Here is a 19,589-nt window from a genome sequence, read left to right on the forward strand (position 1 = left end):
GCTTAATTAATAAGAATAAAGTAGTTTAGTGATACCACTCAATGGTTGTAGAACAAAACATTGGAGTTCAAATCTCACATTTACATCTAAAAAATAATATTTTTTAATATACAAAAGAGGTACGATGGATAACGAGTTCCGGGTACCTTGGGGGTATTCTCGTACCCATCCCATTACCCTAACGAGTAATGGTTTTGATCTCATACCCGTTCCATACTATTTTATACAGGGTACGTGTAGTCCCATTAGGATCGGATAGTACCAGGTACCCACAGAGTATAGTACCCGTTGCCATCCTTAGTTAGCGGTGAAATTACATCATTTCATACGTTATAGGTAAATCTACACTTTCCAAAAAACGTGAAGGGCAAATTTGGACCTTATCCAAAAAAATATGCCAACATATAAATTAATCACAAATTTTTCGGAAAAGTTTTATAATTTTTTTTTGATAACGTAGAACTAAAATTGATCTTATTTGAAAACGTTAGAGTTAAATTTGTATATTTTAGGGGGATAAGGTGCAAAAACACCTCTAACGTTTACAGCCAGGAGCAATTTTACCTCTAACGTCTAAAATGGTGCAATTTTACTCATAACGTTGGCAGTGAAGAGCAATTTTACCCATAACGTAGACAAGTTGGGTCAATTTCAGACATTATTATAAAACACAGATATTTTGTTTCTTATTCTGCATAATTGCATACCAGTTCGTTTAAAAAAAATTCCTATTTTATATGATTTAATAATAAAATTAGAGGTTAATATTTATTAATTCGGAGAAATATTTTGAATTTTTTTTGTCCAACTCGTAAAATAGACAATATTTTTTTTAAAAAAATTCACGTCTCATCATATATTTATGATCAGTCACTGATAAATGATAAAATGACTTACATGTGAAGTGTAAATGACAAGATTCATGATCGAGAAGACAGTTTGATGAATTATTTCTAAAATTGACTCAACTTGACAACTTTAGTGGTAAAATTGCTCTTGGTTGGCGATGTTAGGGCTAAAATTGTATCATTTTAGATGTTAAAGGTAAAATTGTTCCTTGAGGTATTTTTGCACCCTATCCATATTTTAGGGATAAATCTGCATTTTAAAAAAACCTGTAGGATGGAATTTGATATTTCAGAAAAGTATAGGTAAAGTCAAGCAAAAACAGGTGTGGTGAGCTTGCCAACTGAATCAGGCGGAGCATTCAATCTTTACAGTCTCCTCGTTTTCATCGACCTCTTTCTAAAATCTTAAAACCCTTTTCTTCCCTCTCTACTTCTCCATCCTCACAGCAATATACTCTCTTTCTCTCTCAAGCCTTCGGATCTTCGTCCTTAGCACTTCGGATATCAACAATGGAGGCCACATTGCCTGTGTCGAAATCTATTATCAACTCAACTACTCCAGTTAGTTCCCTTCTTTTCTTCTTCTTCTTCAATTAATTTGTTTTCTATCTGAATGAGGTTTTTCTGGTTTTGATTATTGCCTGTGGTTTCGTGTTTTGCAACTTCAACGCTTGTTTAAATTGTAGCGAAATTGAACTGTTTATATACATGTTTGAGTGTTGTTAATCGGACCGAGTGCTGAGATTTTTCGATCAATGCAAATTATTGCCTGTATTTTCGTGTTTTGCAACTTCAAAGCTTGTTTAAATTGTAGCAAAATTGAACTGTTTATATACATGTTTGAGTGTTGTTAATCGGACCGAGTGCTGAGATTTTTTGTTGAATGTATTTTCGTGTTTTGCATTTTCAAAGCTTGTTTAAATTGTAGCCAAATTGAACTGTTTATATACATGTTTGAGTGTTGTTAATCGGACCGAGTGCTGAGATTTTTTGTTGAATGTATTTTCGTGTTTTGCAACTTCAAAGCTTGTTTAAATTGTAGCAAAATTGAACTGTTTATATACATGTTTGAGTGTTGTTAATCGGACCGAGTGCTGAGATTTTTTCGTTGAATGCAAGTTATTGCCTGTGTTTTCGTGTTTTGCAACTTCAAAGCTTGTTTAAATTGTAGCAAAATTGAACTATTTATATACATGTTTGAGTGTTGTTAATCGGACAGAGTACTGATATTTTTCGTTGAATGCAAGGGTTTATTCATAGGGAGAAGTAGAGGAATTGGAAGTTCACAATGTAGTTTTATGGTGGGAAGTAAAGTTAATTTTCCGAGACAGAAACTTCGGGCTGTCCAAGTTAGCCGTAAATCTCAGAAAAATGGGGGTGCTCTCGGAGCTGTATGCCGAGCTGAGAAAATATTGATTGCAAATAGAGGAGAAATTGCTGTTCGTGTTATTAGAACAGCTCATGAATTGGGGATTCCGTGTGTTGCTGTTTACTCGACTATTGATAAGGATGCACTTCATGTAAAATTGGCTGATGAATCTGTTTGCATTGGTGAAGCACCGAGCAGTCAATCGTAAGTCGTTGCTATTCCTTTTTCTGCTTCTTTTACTTCGGCAGTTCTGTTTTCACTTGATATTTATTTTGCAACATTGGTGATAATCTTTCTGCATTCCGTTCATAGTTACCATTATTTTTGTCATTTTGAATTTAAAAGGGAAAAAGGGGAGTTTTTTCAATAGGTAGAAATCAAATGAAAAATGCATTGGCATGAGAAGCAGAAAAGAGGGCGAGCCTTGGCGCAATGGTAAACGCCGTTGTCGTGGATTCGAGTCTTAGGAGCTGCCTCTTGCCAAAAAAAATGGCAGGGGGAAGCTTGCCCCCCAATACACCCTTGTGGTGGGACCCTTCCCCGGACCCTCGCTTAGTGGGGATGCTTAGTTGCACCGGGCCGCCCTTTTTTATGAGAAGCAGAAAATCTTTTAGGGATTGGAATTACCATAAAAAATTGCGAGTTACTATTGTGCTTCTGATAAGAGAGAACATGAAAAGCTAGTCCCCAGTTTCTATTATGCTTATTCAGGCTTGGTGAATTATTGTTATCAGGCTAAATCACATCAATCCAATGCATTGACATTTTTGTTCATTTTAATTGGAAATTTGAATGTCTTGGTAAATACTAGATGCTGCAATAAAAAATCTAGCCACACCTATTAATGCCGTGTTTGGACACTGAGTTAGTTCAAGGTCTAATCATATTGGTGGCTTTTAGCAGCTGACTGGATTAGGTGCCATATGTTACATATTGGTTCTAATTCTGCTGTCTTTGTTCTGTTTCTTTTCTGTTAGATATTTATTTTGTAAGAGACAGAAACTCAGTGAAGGCGAGCCTTGGCGCAACCGTTGTTGTCGTGCGACTGAGAGGTCACGTGTTCGAGTCTTAGGAACGGCCTCTTGCCCAAAAATTGGCAGGGGAAGGCTTGCCCCCAATACACCCTTCTGGTGGGACCCCTCCCCGGACCCTCGCTTAGCGGGGATGCGTAGTGCACCGGGCCGCCCTTTTCTTAGAGACAAACTCAATCTTGTGCTTCAACAGATATTTAACTTTTTGCACCTAGACATTCGATATCTGGATGATATTTTAAGTGTATACGTCTGACTTTGAACTGCATCTGAACAGGTACTTGTTGATTCCAAATGTTTTATCAGCTGCTATTAGTCGTGGATGTACAATGTTGCACCCTGGCTATGGATTCCTTGCTGAGAATGCTGTATTCGTTGAAATGTGCAGAGAACATGGAATCAATTTCATTGGGCCTAATGTGAGTAGAACTTTTTCTGAAATTTATTATAGAAAAATTAGTAATTGTCTTTTAATGCTCAAGAAGATTTGCAGCATTAGTAGCCTATATATCAAATGAGGCTGTTATATGTACAGCCCAGACATTATAGAATAAACGGATAATGCTCTCTAGCTCATGAAACATGTTTACCGGTGATGTCTGGATTTCCAAACCAGACTTGTTGGACTGTATTGATCACCTGAAATAATACAGAAAAGTAGTCAGAGGAGGTGCCGGGGTATTGGCAACCCTGCCCCGATGCTTAAGTCAGTGATGGTACTGAGAGAGAAAGCTTTATAGTAGCTGAGAGGGGAATGAGTTAGTGTGTACCTTTTGGCATTGTACCTAGTATTTATAGTAACTTTGAGGGGTATCCTATTGTTTAGTAGACTCCCACATGGCGGTACTCAATTGTGTGTTTATTTCAGTTACCTTTGGGAGTTCCTGCTGCTTCCGCTTATTCTGGTGGGGAATAAGGGACATGGAGCGTGCGTTTAAGCTTTATCCTGTGATTGGGCCACATGTCTTAGCAGTTATACTTTTAGGAAAGCAACCTTATTGGTTCACATTTACTCTTTCTATGATAGTATGATATCAACCGGCAGAAGCTGTCACATGATCATTTTTCCACCTCCACAATTAGTGAAAATTTTGAATTTGGTATATGACAGCCTGACAGTATCAGAGTCATGGGAGACAAAGCAACTGCTAGGGAAACAATGAAGAATGCAGGTGTTCCTACTGTACCAGGGAGCGAAGGATTGCTTAAGGTATTATATTTAGCTGATATATGTTTGGATGCACCATTTTTTCAAAAGATTCCATGATTTTATTGGCTATTATTTGACTGTCTTCCTCTTCAGCTTTCCGTTAGCTACTATTTGTTTACCTTTTCTTCTTTTTCACACCTTAGTTATTTTCTTTTATTAATATTTTTCATCAAATATATATATTAAAAAGTTATTTTCGCCATTATTTGTTTAGCCTCTTTGACACTGACTTAGTATTTGTTTAATATTTCAGAATACAGAGGAAGCAGTGAAGCTTTCTCATGAGATTGGTTTTCCTGTTATGATCAAGGTAAATAATGTGGTCCCTGAGTAACTAACTTGTTCCATAAATCTTAAGATTATAATGTATGACGAGTTCAAGTCCTCGACTAGTCTGCCTACTTGGCGTATGTGGAGTCTGGATTTGTAACATTGGGAATAGGGGTTAAAATTAGAATATTTGATCCAGGTAATTTCTGGACTTACAAAACGAACCCTCTACATATATGAGTGCACCATGTATGCTTCAACCTTAGTCCTGAAACTAACGAGTGCTTATTTGCAATTTAAAAAATAAGCTGAAATAATGTTCCCTGCAATAAAATGGGCCAAGTCCTAATTTTTGACATATGGGGGGACAATTTAGCTTCTATACCAATATCTGATTGGTAACTTCTTTTTATTGTTCTTTGAAAATGTAAGCAACATAATTCAGATGTTGCTTCCCTTGAAAAAAGGGTTGAGGGAAAAATATTGGAGCAACTTTTCTATAATATTTTTTGTTAAATGCTTTTTTTTTTATGATTTACAACATCTCATTTTTCTTTATGTTGCTTAATTGAAATTCAAAGGTTACGAAGGTTGAAATGATTGCTTTGCATCGTTCAATTTTTATAAAATTATCTGTAACTAGTGCGACGCAAAGGCTGGACTTCTCAATTGGCAATATAAGTAACATTATCTTTTGGGATAAGGATTAATTTTGCCCCATGGTAGCAATCCTAGCTCAATTTTGCCATTTTCCAAGGAATTTCGTCCCTAATTTTGGTTGGTATTTATTTAGAAAAGGGTAAATTTGAACTAGCTTTTCCTTATGGGGGTAAATTTGATCTTCCTAATAGCCTTAAGGCCAAATTTGACACTTATCCGTTATCTTTTAAAGCTTATCCTTTTTGTTTTCTCCATTGCTACAGACATGGAGAAGGGTTAAAATGGAACAAGATATAAAGCTTTAGCTTAGTTGCCGTTATGATACTAGGATTGAAGTACGAATCAAATGAATTATGTGTCAAATTGCATGGCAGCTTCCTGATATAACTATTACTATACACTTGATAGGCAACAGCAGGTGGTGGAGGACGTGGAATGCGCCTCGCCAAAGAACCTGAAGAGTTTGTAAAGTTGCTGCAGGTACTACCATCTTAGTACGAGTATTCTATTACCTCTTGTGATAGCCCGTTTAGTATTTTTCTATTTGACTTCTTCTTCTTATGTCTTTCTTCACCTCACAATAGTTGTGAAGCTAAATTGTGAGAACACATACTCGGCTTTTCTTCTAGTTTTGTGATTATTTGTTCCTGTCCTGATGAGTACTAATCAAGAACAATTGTGATCATGAGTTTAGAGAATTGTTTTCATTACAGACTGCTCATGTGAATGCTTTCGTTAATTATAATTCCTTGTTTCTTATTTACAATTTTGCGTTATAGCAAGCTAAAAGTGAAGCTGCAGCAGCATTTGGAAATGATGGTGTTTATTTGGAGAAATACATTCAGAATCCAAGGCACATTGAGTTCCAGGTATCTTTTGTTTCTAGAAGTATATTAGACAAAATGGTGCCGTAAAATTATTATGAAATTCTGTACTTTTGAAGCCTGAAAATGGTTGTGAAAGAACAAAGTTATAAACCTAAAAGGACTTCTTATCTTTATCATTTGAATATCAAAGACTTATACTCCTGGATGCATTAACCTACACTTCACAAGACCTGTACATGTGGGGCTGGGAACACCATAGAGAACAAAAACGAAAAAAAAAGAAAAAAGAAAAAAGAAAAAAACCGAAATTGGTTGCAGAATTAATGCAATGGTAATATGTATGGTAATCTTCTTGATTCACCTTCCTTTATTATTTTGCAGGTTCTTGCTGATAAATTTGGTAATGTTGTTCACTTTGGTGAGCGTGATTGCAGCATCCAGGTACTAATGTAACATCAAATGTGTCTCTTGCTTGCATCTTATGCATTAGAATTTAGAACTTGTCAGATCCAAATAACACGAGGTTACTGGATTTAACTATGATTAGAAGCGTACTTCTAGCTATTGTAGAAATCAACATAAATGTCGAACATGATCAATTTCTTTTATTACTTTGAACTCTGTCAAGTGCAATAACTTAAAATGAGCAAAGTGCGAGAGCTGGGTCAAGCCTGTTTTAAGGTCATCCTTAATTTTGTTACATGGCCTTGAATATAAATGATTTTTTAAGCTTGAAAGTGTGTTAGCAATTGCTGATCCTTTAAATTTTCATGCTGATTATGTGTTGCTAGGACTGCAACATTTGCACATATTAGATTTTTAATTATTTTTTGTCTAATGGGAAATATTTTGATTTTTCATTTTCTGATGAGAAAAGTAAACCAGGATTTAAGATATGGTTGTGACCTATAGAATCTATCTTTGACACTAGAAACTGCCACCAAATATGGGAGAGGTCCCTTTTTTCGTCCATTTTTCTTCCCGGTCTTTGCCTTGCTTTGCTTTGCCTTGCCTTTTCTTATTTTGTTTTATTTTTTGTCCCTGCATCTGGTGAATTTCTACTGTATGCTATTTTGTTAGAGAAGCACTACGTATGGAAGCAGTAAGTTTTACTCAATGTAATTTTGTACAGAGACGTAATCAAAAGTTGCTTGAAGAGGCACCCTCTCCTGCATTGACCCCTGAATTGCGAAAAGCTATGGGTGATGCTGCTGTTGCAGCAGCTGCATCTATTGGCTATATCGGTGTAGGAACAGTTGAATTCCTTTTGGATGAGAGAGGTTCCTTTTACTTCATGGAAATGAACACTAGAATCCAGGTTAGTTTGTGAATACTTATTGTGTTTGTCTGTACTCTATAATGTTTATAAACACTGAGAGGAGTTTGCTAACTAATGTTTTTTGAATAAAAATACAGGTTGAACATCCTGTAACTGAAATGATTTCCTCTGTTGACTTGATTGAGGAACAAATCCGTGTAGCCATGGGAGAAAAACTCCGCTACAAACAGGTATTTATTGATAGAAATGTTATTCTTTAAATTTAGTCTCTAGGTATGACCTGCTGCATTTAGTTTTATTCTTCATTGGTATCAACTGCAGGAAGAAATTGTGCTCAGAGGACATTCAATTGAATGCCGTATCAATGCTGAGGATGCTTTTAAGGGCTTCCGACCCGGGCCAGGTATGTGTACAATCAACCCTATCTAGATTTTTATTCCTGTGCCTGCTATATCTTGCCCTTTTTTCCTTATTAGAAACCATATTTTGAGCTAAAAGAGAAGATTTTTTTGGGGCCAAATTATGTACTAGCTGAAGTTTACTCTTCAATGAAAATGTCAAAAAATTGTTTGCAAATATTGCAGCATGCACATTTTAAATTATGCTTTAGATAATCTATCATATGTTAACTAATAATAAAAAATTATTTTAACTAAAAATGATACTCTTAGATGAAAAGAAGCCACGATTTATTTTATTAATGACCAAAAATTGAGATTTATCATTTATAACAGTTGCTTGTATATAATTGTAAGATGGTAGTACCTACCTTTAATAGAATAATGATTAGACTCGTGCATTATACAAAATGTAAGAAACTAATTTAGGTGAATAGAACGAAAGATAAAATTTTCAAAGAGAATTTAGATTTTTGCATTAATAGGTGGCAAAAGTACACACGACTCGAATACACGACACGAAATCGACACTCAACTTTAGTGTTTGGGTTTAGCTTAGTAGGTAACTTGTCATTTTTGGGTTGACACAAAATGGACATGGAAATTTTTGGGTTGGTTTAGGTTGACATGCTAACCCAAAAATGACACGAAATGGCACAAAATCGACATGTGACCCGAAAACCCGACACAAAATCGACGCTAACCCGATTAGGTTAACACAAAAGTTTTTGGGTTGGGTTAGGGTCGACTCATTTTGACACTAACCCGAAATTAACGACACGAACACAACACAAACCCAATAATTGCCACCTCATAGCATATGTTGTAACTTAATGATTGAAATTGAGAACTTCCTATATGGGATATGGCATTGCTTGATATGCTCTAAAGAGCATTTTAGCTTCAAGGTTTTTGAGCTAATTTAGCCCTCACGTATAAAACAATACAATTTCAGTCTAAACGTTTATCAAATGGCGCAATTAAAGGCTTCACTAACAGAAATTGACACATCAGGTGAATGTGACCAAGATGGCTTCTTCATCACATATCACCTGAGTCCTTTGTTTATGACTTTCTCTCATTTATACTGTTCTTTTTAATCAACAGGGAGAATAACAGCATACTTACCATCTGGAGGCCCATTTGTTAGAATGGATAGTCATGTTTATCCTGATTATGTAGTCCCTCCAAGCTATGACTCCCTCCTCGGAAAGGTTTGTCAAAACTCTTGTTTGTGGTTTATGTTTTAATCAATTTAAGATTTTTGGACAATTGCTGTTTCATTTCTTTTCTCTTAAGCACATCTTCTTCATGGTTATGGTTATGGTTGTGATTAATTTCCTTTTCCTCTTCTTGTCTCTTCTATTTATTTTATTTTATTGTTTTTTAGAATAAGAATAGAGGAAAATATAATGAATTGTGTTATTGCGCTAGGAAGAGCCATGAGCCTTGTTAACAAGCATAGTACATTAGTACTATCATACATAAACATGACCAGAGTTCAAGAAATCGGCCGCCTGGACTGTCTAGGCGCTCGAAATCGAGAAGACATTCTGATTTTCCCCTACTAGGTTCTCTGGGCGTGTTTTGGCCCCTTGAGTGTTTTTTGGCCGCCTTGACTGCCTAGGCGATGATCGGAACAAAAAACAATTTTTTTTACTATTTTTTTTCTTTATTGTAATTCACTTTTGAACATTCTTGCATGATTGTTGGTGAATTGTAGTTATTATTTTTGGATTTTTTTGTTTAATTATTATTTTTAGATGGTATAATACATATTTTAATTGCATTTATATATATTCGACTTATTAACAAATAAAAAAATACAAAAATATAAATCCGATTAATCCCCGACTAATCCCTAATACCGTTTTTTACAACCTTGGACACGACTTCTTATCTGATTCAAAATTTCTGCTCTAGCATGGCTCTGATTGCTGCACAAACTTGTTATCTATTGTAGCTTATTGTATGGGCTCCAACTAGGGAAAAGGCGATTGAACGCATGAAAAGAGCACTAGATGACACTATTATTACAGGTAAGTGCCAAGTTTTTCTTATGCTTCTCCTCCCTATGGCCTTGTCTTTATAAATCTTTCATTAGATGGTACTATTGCATTAACTCTTTGTTGTGTGCAGCTATGTTGCACAAAAACTCTTTGATTTTAAAGCGTTTCATGTTTGGGGAAACATTTCGAAAACTCAAAACTCTCAGAAACTTGTCCGGAACGTTTTGGGTCACGTTTCCATCATTTAAGAAAATTGGAAACTCGTTTCCTACATGTAATGTGTTTTCAGAAATAGATCAATGCTTATCACATGTTCAGTAAGATTTCAAAATGACAAAATCTGTTGTTTCCCTCCATTATGTTGTCTTGTATGTCATTTTTTTAATGGATAATATAGAAAAATTACACACACATCCTTATAATTTTAAAAAATTATAGATAAACCCTTGTAGTTTTATTATTTACACCTTTTCCTCACATTTCATTTCCTATATCTTTTACAAATATCGTTTCTCGGTGTGCATTTATGTTTCATTTTCCATGTAACATAAAATTGGGAAGGCTATTTGAGTTTTGAAGTCTAGGAACAATATTTAGGGGTTACTATTGTTGTCTTGGGCTTCGGATCGGAGGAACTAAAAAATTTCAACGTAAATTGTCTTCCTTAATGCTAGAAATGTACTCTGCAAACTTTGGCATGGTCAAGCTTGCTCATTTATTAAAAAGCTCCAGAATTAGGCTCAGGTTGAGCTCATTTATTAAACAAGTAGTCGAGTTATTATTTTCCTGTCCGTTAGAGATAATAAAAACTATTTTTGCAACCTTATCTATGAACTTAAGTTTTTGAGCCAAATGGTTCTTTGATATGGTGTCAGAGCCTCTTAGGTGTTGTTTGATAAAACTGAAAATTAAGTGCTGAAAAAATAAGTATTGAATTTTAAGTGCTGAATATTATAAGTGGTGAAAATATTGAATGATTTAATTTTTATAAAAATATTAGTTGATAATATTTAACTTAAAATGTTAAATATTTTGACTTATCAAAATAAGTGATTTTTAACTTAATTAACTAATTTAAGTGGTGAAGAAACAATCGTTATCAAACTCACTTAAATTAAATAAGTGCTTAATATTTTAATTTAAGTGATTTAATTGGTTATCAAACAAGGCCTTAGACTAAGAGGTCTCGAGTTCAAATCCTATTTAATAATTAAATTTCAGCACTACTTAGAGTAGGTCTGTGCTTATGCACACTTCAAGCCTAATGGATATTCATGTTGCTTGGTATGTTACAGATGATAAAAACTATCTTTGGAACCTTTAGAGCTCAAGTATTTGGATTAATTGGTTCTTTGACACTTAGGGCTGTAATTGAGCCGAGCCTTGGCCTGCTCATGTTCGGCTTAGTAGAAAATGGATGAGGTCGAGCTCGGTTTGAGCTTGCTCAGTTCATTAAGAAAATTTTCTGATCGTGGGCTGCTCACAAGCAGCTCATTAATTATGTTCATAAGCTACGTAGTTTTGAAACCTAGAAAACTAAAGTTTCGTACAAAACTAATTAGTTTTACATTTCCCCCTTTATAGAAATACTATTATTAAAAAAAAAAAACGAACCGAGCTTGCTCACGAGTCTGTTCATGAACATTGTAATCGAGTTTGTTCACGAACATATAACTGAGCCTGCTCGTGAGCTTTCGAGCCGAGTTTCGTCATGCTCAAGCTTGGTTCGTTTAGGAATTGAGCCTCAAAATCGTGCTCAAGCTCTGCTCATTTATAAATCAAGCTGAACATGGTCGAACTTTTATCGAGCCAAAGCCCTATTGACACTGTCAAACTCCCAGAGGCTCAGGAGAAGCTGCGCTTCTTTGCAGCCTCGGCTCCTGGAATTTGGTGGTTTAGTAGATAGCATTCTCTTGTTGGTTTTTGTTTGATGTTGCAACTATATTCATAAAACCGAAAATGTTCGATCCGAACACCTTTTAAATGGTTTTTTATGATGTCTTTTACTGCTTGGTATCTAACCTTAAACTTTCACTTCAGGTGTTCCTACAACAATAGATTATCATAAACTTATCCTTGACATTGAGGTATGAAAGCTATCGTTTCCGTTTGTACCCTTTAATAGTTAACCGGATATATTTTTAAGCTCGTGGTCTTATTTATTTATCTAATTCTCTCCATTTTGCCATGTTCACAGGACTTCAAAAATGGCAAAGTAGATACAGCTTTCATTCCAAAGCATGAACAAGAGTTACAGGCGGTAAGTGGCTAACAAATTTCTGATTGTGTTCGATCGACTCTTTTTCATTTACCGTAAGCATAAATTTTTTGAAGTTTGCATTGCAATGAACGGCCCCTGAACTATAACACGACTAACCTTAATATTACTTTCTTTTTTTAAGGATTTTTGCTGATTTGGACACAGTAACATAAAAGTTTAAAGATTTTTATATGAAAGAAAAGAAGTTTAAGAGCCATAATGTTAGTAGCGCGATAGTTCAGGGCCATCCATGAATGTATTTTGCCCATTAATGAACTTATTAATGGCGTTGATGCCAAGTTTTGGGTTCCTCGTTTGCTTAGTAGAATCAGAATATTATGCTGTTGAATTTTCATTATAAACCCAGGCCTCTATATTTGAGGGGATGTAGGATAAATTGAGTCGATAGTCACTGAAGTTTGGGATCAGTTTCAAAAACGTCACTGAACTTCATTTTGTTTTAATAAAGTCACAGATTTTGATTTTTATTTCAATTAAGTCATTCCAACCACTTTGGAAAAAACTCTACTATGTATAATATGACAGATACGATCATGCCACGTGACAGCTAAAAAAGAATAAGAATATATTTTTTTGCCGTCACGTGACAGTTTCAAGCAGTTGAATTAAGTAAATAATAAATACAATTTTTTCTTTTTGCTCATCTTATGATTGCTGGGTAATTAGCATTGACAGTCACTAAAGTTTGGACAATATCCTCAAAAGGTCACAAAAGTTTAATTTATTTTAATAAAATCACTTAAGTTTGCTTTTATCCCAATAAATTCACTTTAAACGTTTTTCAGTCAGTTGTTCGCTGAAATTGTTGATGTGGCACCTAAATGTCATGTCAGCCACATGGCATATTAAAAAAAATGTAACTATACATTTTAATTATCAAAAAAATATGTCAGGTTGTTTAATTTGTGGTTAAAATTTTAATTGACAATCTTTATTTACATAGGTTGATTTGTAGTTATTTTTTTTATTATGCCACATGGCGTTGAAACGTTTGATTAGATGTCACGTGATCAACTCCGACGAAAAAATGATCCAAAAATGTCCAAAGTGACTTTATTGGGATAAAAACAAACTTAAGTGTTTTTATTGAGACAAATTAAAACTTTTGTGATCTTCTGGAACATTGTCTAAACTTTTGTGACCACCGGTACTAATTATGTGATTTTTTCTATCTTTAATGACCGGAATGACTTTATTGAAATAAAAATGAAAATTCAATGAGTTTATTGAAATAAAATGAATTTCATTTGACATTTTTGCAACTAACTCCAAACTTCAGCGACCATTGATTCAATTAACCCTTATTTTTTTATTAAGTGATTCTTCATCTGCTTTAGTTTGTTTTCTTGGTCTAAAGACATTAATCTGTATATCTATGAAACATAAGTACATATAACCATAGTTGTTAAATCGAGGTTCGACTCGTGACTCGAAATCTCATTTTCCGGATCGGGACTCGTGAATCGAATCGAATCATAAGATTCGCATCAAATTCAAAATGCTATAAAAAAATAAAATATTAGTCCAAAAATGCAATTTTAATATCTAAATAGAAATTATATCAAAGTTATAAAAAAAAGTAGAGGTAGAAGAAGATAATAACAAATAAATAGAAAAGAAGATCGGAAGTTTTTGGAATTTGTAAAGTGAAAAGTCATCTAATCTAATTGAAACTATTTGTGTTTTATTTCTGTACGTTTTTTTGTTTTTGTAAAGTGAATAGTCATCTTCTTCTGCTGTACGTTTTTTAGTTGTTAAAAATTGATTTTTTTTTTAAAATGGTGGCCTGAATCAACTGACTCGGGTGACTCGGTGAATCGGCCGAATCGGTGGTGACTCGGCCGATTCATGAAGCTTCCGAGTCGTACCATAGATACGACTCGAATTCTTCTTGAATCGAATCGAATTGTACGAGTCGACTCGCGACTCGTACAATTCTAACAACTATGCATGATATAACTAAGGCTTAATACATTAGTTGCCCCCCTGAACTTGTTCAAAAAACTTGATTGGTCCCCAAAATTTACATGGTGTCTCATTAGGCCTCGAAACTTGCTTAAAGTGTCATGATGTTAGCCGACCCCAAATCATTTCAGGACTAAGGCTTTGTTGTTGTTGTATAGATTTAGAAAAATTGCAATATATATCACTTTAAACAAGTTCATGAGGCAAATGGATCACTGTACTCAAGTTCACGGGGCAATAGATCACTCTAAACAAATTTAGGTGACCAATAGGTTATTTTAAACAAGTTGAAGGGGTTAAGGAGACACATGTAAGTTCAGGGAGCCAATCAGGTTTTTTTTGTACAAGTTAAGGGGGCTTTTGATGTATTAAGCCTATAACTAAAGTAGAACTTTTGTGCAATGGTGGTCAGTAAAGTATTTTTTTTTGACTCAATAAAACACTAAATTAGCAAATTTGGATCAATAAAGTCACTCTGGCCCGGATCCGGTGATATGAACCACCAAAAAACTGTCGTGACTTCTAAATCAACAACACGTCACGACATGTTTGACACACATTGTTATGTGGAAATTAAGAATAAAAATAAAATAGGCGAATTGGATCGATTTAGGACTAGTTACGAGTTAGAATATTTAGTAAATTCATTTTTTTTTGCCATGTGTCATCGTGTGATTTCCACGCGGTAAAACTGTTAGATATATTGTAAGGTTTTGTTGACATGGGCAGCCACGTTAACTTTCCAGTGGTTTAGATCGTCGGATCTGGCCGCAGTGACTTTATTGGATAAAAAACTACTTTAGTGACCAACGATGTACAAAGCCGCTTACTTTAGTGACCATAGAAACTTATTACCATTTTGTTTATCTTGTTTTCTTGGATCACACCTATGTTGTACAAAAACTCCTTTAAAGTAGCATTTCAACCTTTTGTATCCGTTTCGTTTCTGTTTCCATTTTCGGAAGTACAAAAAATGTTTGCTGGTGTCCTTTTCGATTTCAGTTTCCGCGCAACATAGGATCACACTAAAGATGTTTTTAATACTATTTGTTCTTTTTTTGTGTGTCTGCAGCCACAAAAGATCGTACGAACCGGTACAAATGCGTAATAAGCTTCAACGATCATACGGCATGTCGTGCACACATTCATTCCCTTGGTTCTGGAAATTGTATAATTGGATTTGCTGAGGAATGTTACAATTTTTCATCAAATTTTGTTGTATGATTATTAGTTTATTTACTGGTTTGTGATACTTGGATTAACTGGAAAATATTGCCTCTAATTTTATTTTATTACTGGGAATAACAGAGAGAATTTGAAGGTGTTATAGTAAATCAGTAATATTCATCCGGACCCTAAATGACCAAATCAATTTGGTCATTCGTGGTTGGATCTACGTTTATTAGAATCATATAGTAGAGATTTAAAGCATCTTAAAGCTTAAATTGGATAAACTTAGCATTTCCAATGGTTATATTATACAATCACTCAATAGATATGCCACATCATCAATTTAATAAATTTTATTTCATTATACTATCATACTCCAATGGTTAAACTCTACAACTACTCAATCAAAATTTTTTATTAATTTTTTAATAAGATAAATAATTTATTAGTCCCTACACATTTAACTAACTCACTGTTTTGTCCTTGTATTTTTTTGATGAACTTTTGTCCTCGTATTTTAATAATACACTATATCATTAATTTAATACACAATTAATTTTATATAATTAACAATTAATAATGAGTTGCATTTAGTAAAAAATGAATGTTATTTTTTTATAAAAAAACTTTGGGTATTCATATAGTAAGAAAAAAAAAATTAGAGTCTCAAATTTGATATTTCCATTTTTATATGAAATAAATATTAAAAAATAAAATAAAGATAGGTTAAAAAATAAAATAGAAGTGGGTCTCCTCCATGTTACCGTTGGAGCAAAAGTTTTTATTAAAAATAAATAAAAAATAAAATAAAAAACAAGGTTTCCACTTTTGCTGCCATTTGGCAGCAAAAGTTGGAGTATCAACCGGTTGATACATTGAGTGGTTGATCATACTCTCTCCAATGAAAGAGTATGATGCAATGGGGTATAATGAGTGATTCATTATACCCCATTGTGGATACTCTTAGATCTAACGGTATCTAGGGTCTAGGTGAACACTAGTGTAGAAGTGCGTATGGTCGGTTAACAAGTCCATTAAGGTTAATCGGTTAACAAGTCCATTAAGGTTAATTTGGACGGTTAACCATTTAATCAGTTTTCTAAAAACATTAACAAATACTTAAATTCTAAAAACATTAACAAATACACCAGTTCACTAAATTTGGTTAATCACTTATAGGTTAACTAATTATTTTGGTATCTTTTATTTCGGTTTTTAATTATTAGTAAATAAAAATAAAAATAATAAAAGAATTCTAATTTTTATTGTGAGTGGGACGACGGGTCAATGATAAATTAAAGAGATTAATGACAGAGAGGAGGATGTATGTCCATTGTGTCTATGATTCAAAATAAAAATAATTCGTGGATGTATTAGATGAATAAAAAATATTTATTTTTATTTATTTATTAGAACAATATTGAATATTCAACATATATTTTAATTCGTTTAAACAAACTTTCACACAAATTAAATCTTATATTTTAAAGTAGCAAATTTGTGTCAATAAATTCACTCCAGGCTCCGGCGATATGAATCACTGAAAAGTTGTCGTGACTTTTAAATCAACAACACCTCACGACATGTTCGACACACATTATTACGTGGAAATTAAGAATAAAAATAAAAATGCGAACTGGATCAATTAGGGACTAGTTACAGGTTAAAATATCCAGAAAATTCATTTTTTTTGCCATGTGTCATCGTGCTGTTTGCACTTGTGGACACGTGTTAGATATATTGTAAGGTGTCGTTGACATGGAAACCATATTAGCTTTCTGGTGGTTCAGATCGTCGGATCTGGCTATAGTGACTTTATTGGGTAAAAAACTACTCCATCGGTTCCATAATATTTGTCTTTTAAGGTTAAGGTACAAAAATTAAGAAATATAATTAATATTAACTAAAAGTCTTTGTTATCCTTGTATTAATTGCATTCATTAATTAATTTTTATCTATTTCTAAATAAAAAGGCAACTTAAATAGAGGTATATTTGGTAAAACATCAATTAATGTATATGGATTGAATCAAAACGCCAAACATAATGGAACAAAAAAATTTCTCCAAAAAGACAAATATTATGTAACGGAATGAATACTTTAGTGACCAACAATGTACAAAGTCTTTAGTGACCATAGAAAATTATTACCATTTCGTTTATCTTGTTTTCTTGGATCACGCCTATGTTGCACAAAACACCTTTTCAGTAGCATTTCAACCCTTCGTGTCTGTTTCGTTTCTGTTTCCATTTTCGGAAGACTATGTTTTACAAAAAAATGTTTGCCCGTGTCCTTTTCAATTTCAGTTTCCCCGCAACATAAGATCTTCCGAAGATGTTTTTAATATTATTTGTACTTTTTTTTGTGTCTGCAGCCACAAAAGATCGTACGAGCCGGTACAAATGCGTAATACGCTTCAATGGTCATACGGCATGTCGTGCACATATTCATTCCCTTGGTTCTGGAAATTGTATAATTGGATTTGCTGAGGAATGTAACAATTTTTCATCAAATCTTGTTGTATGATTATTAGTTTATTTACTTGTTTGTTTGTGATACTTGGATTAATTGGAAGAATATTGCCTCTAATTTTATTTATTTTATCTTTTTACGGAGAATAACAAAGTGAGCCCAAAATAAATAAATTTTATTTTCATGTATATAGAAAGTTTATATTTAATTTTAGGGTATAGTTTCCATTTTTCTAAATAAAAGAAATAAAAATGATGAAAAATAAAAATAATAAATATATATATAAACTAACCTCCAGCTCGGCGAACTGGAAGTCAGCTTAGCGAGCTAGAGGTCAGTCCTCGCCCGGAGCCTGTTTTCGGTCACCGACTTCTCCAAACGCACCCGGACACAACCACGAGCTAACCTACGAAGCCTAGCCCATCCCCACACCTAGGCCCAAGCCTTAAAAGTCTCTCTAACCACAAGGTAATTGGGTGATGTGGCATGGAAGTTAGTGGTGGTTTGTGGAGGTTGAGAAGTTAGTGAGGTGACAAGTTAGTGGTCAAAATTAGAGAGAAAAATAAGGATTAGTTGGTGATTAATTACTCAAATTGTCCTCTCAAAATGCTATAAATAGACCATCCATTCTTCATAATTATTCACACACTCAACACAACAAAAACTCTTTCTTAAAGGTTCTTTCCAATGCTCTCCTTTTAAGTTCTTAGTTTTTGAGTTCTTCCTATTCGTTCTTCATTTTTCTTAGCTTTAATTCCTTCTTTTAGCTTGCCTTTAGCTTTAATTCAAGTTCTAATAGCCTCCTTTCAAGTTTTTTCAATTCAATTTAGCATTCCTAAGCCTCAAGTTTGCCATTCATTAGCTTTCTAAATTAGTTTTTCCAGATTCGTCCAGTTATTTTCAAAGCCCAATTTCATTTACTTAGAAGCCGTTTTTGCCTTCAATCCCTTCTACAAATTTGTTCCTGACTTCCTGAAGTTCAATCTAGTATATTTATTTTCCCAATTCCGTGCTCAGAAACTATAGTTACAAGCCAATATTTACAGCCTAAATTCTTTAAACATTCTGTTTCCAGTTTTTCCAGATTCGTCCAGTGATTTTCTAGGCCTATTTTTGTATGTTTAAAGTTTGTTTCAGCCTTCGATCCCTTCTAAACATATGTTCTTGACATCCTAAAGTTCGATTTAGCCTTTTGATTCACTTGATTCCGTATTCATAAGCACTCATACAGTTCCCCCGAAGTTGAAGGTCAAATCTGTCCCATTGTTACCTACCATAAGTCAGAAATTACCAAGATCGATTCCGCTCGTGCCAATCAACCGCGGTGTTCCGAGAACCTCGAACCGACACCAAAATTCAACGTCCAGCCGAGATAGCTATTGTGGCTCCGAGTTTATCGTTGAATTCCAAATTATTATTATTATTTGCATTTCAATTCCTTGTATTTGATTTGCTTTTCCAATTCAATTGAATTAGCTATATGTTTAATATAGAAATTTTTCAATTGTAATTAACTTCATTTTTTTTATGCTTACTTTGAACACATGTATTTAAACCTTGATCTATATCAATAAAATACCAATTTTTTTAAAATCTCGTGTCAATTTCGCACTTTAATTTCCTTTATTTTTTCGTCTTTAATTTACCCGCATTAGCTTAAATAAAAATAATTTATCTCGCAAAGTTTCTATAACGGCGCGAGAGATCCAAGAGGGACTTTTTCAATTCTTGCGTCCCTCGCCAGTCGCCTCGTTTAGATTTCAAGTTTTGGCGAGCAAATTCCATAAACTTAACCGTCTT

The 19,589-nt window shown here is 34.0% G+C and overlaps 1 protein-coding gene across 1 annotated transcript; it reads left to right on the top strand.

The window, feature by feature from the left end:
• The first annotated feature begins 1,165 nt into the window (after positions 1–1,165).
• LOC136235695 (biotin carboxylase 2, chloroplastic) lies at positions 1,166–15,461 on the top strand. Its single transcript, XM_066025586.1, has 16 exons — positions 1,166–1,409; positions 2,096–2,421; positions 3,526–3,667; positions 4,360–4,458; positions 4,712–4,768; positions 5,797–5,868; positions 6,168–6,257; positions 6,597–6,656; positions 7,348–7,533; positions 7,632–7,724; positions 7,816–7,897; positions 9,000–9,106; positions 9,856–9,931; positions 11,942–11,988; positions 12,099–12,161; positions 15,220–15,461. The coding sequence occupies exons 1-16, from the start codon at positions 1,359–1,361 to the stop codon at positions 15,253–15,255; spliced, it is 1,587 nt and encodes a 528-aa protein (XP_065881658.1). The 5' UTR covers positions 1,166–1,358; the 3' UTR covers positions 15,256–15,461.
• The last annotated feature ends 4,128 nt before the right edge of the window (positions 15,462–19,589 follow it).

The sequence above is a fragment of the Euphorbia lathyris genome, chromosome 7 (assembly GCF_963576675.1).
Source record: "Euphorbia lathyris chromosome 7, ddEupLath1.1, whole genome shotgun sequence".
In the NCBI taxonomy this organism is placed as follows: domain Eukaryota; kingdom Viridiplantae; phylum Streptophyta; class Magnoliopsida; order Malpighiales; family Euphorbiaceae; genus Euphorbia; species Euphorbia lathyris.

Bases quoted from the DNA above. Each gene is read 5' to 3' on its own strand.
- LOC136235695 (XM_066025586.1), top strand. From the start codon at position 1,359: ATGGAGGCCACATTGCCTGTGTCGAAATCTATTATCAACTCAACTACT. The intron at 7,725-7,815 runs GTATTTATTGAT...TATCAACTGCAG, and splicing joins AAAAACTCCGCTACAAACAG to GAAGAAATTGTGCTCAGAGG. The intron at 9,932-11,941 runs GTAAGTGCCAAG...CTTTCACTTCAG, and splicing joins AGATGACACTATTATTACAG to GTGTTCCTACAACAATAGAT.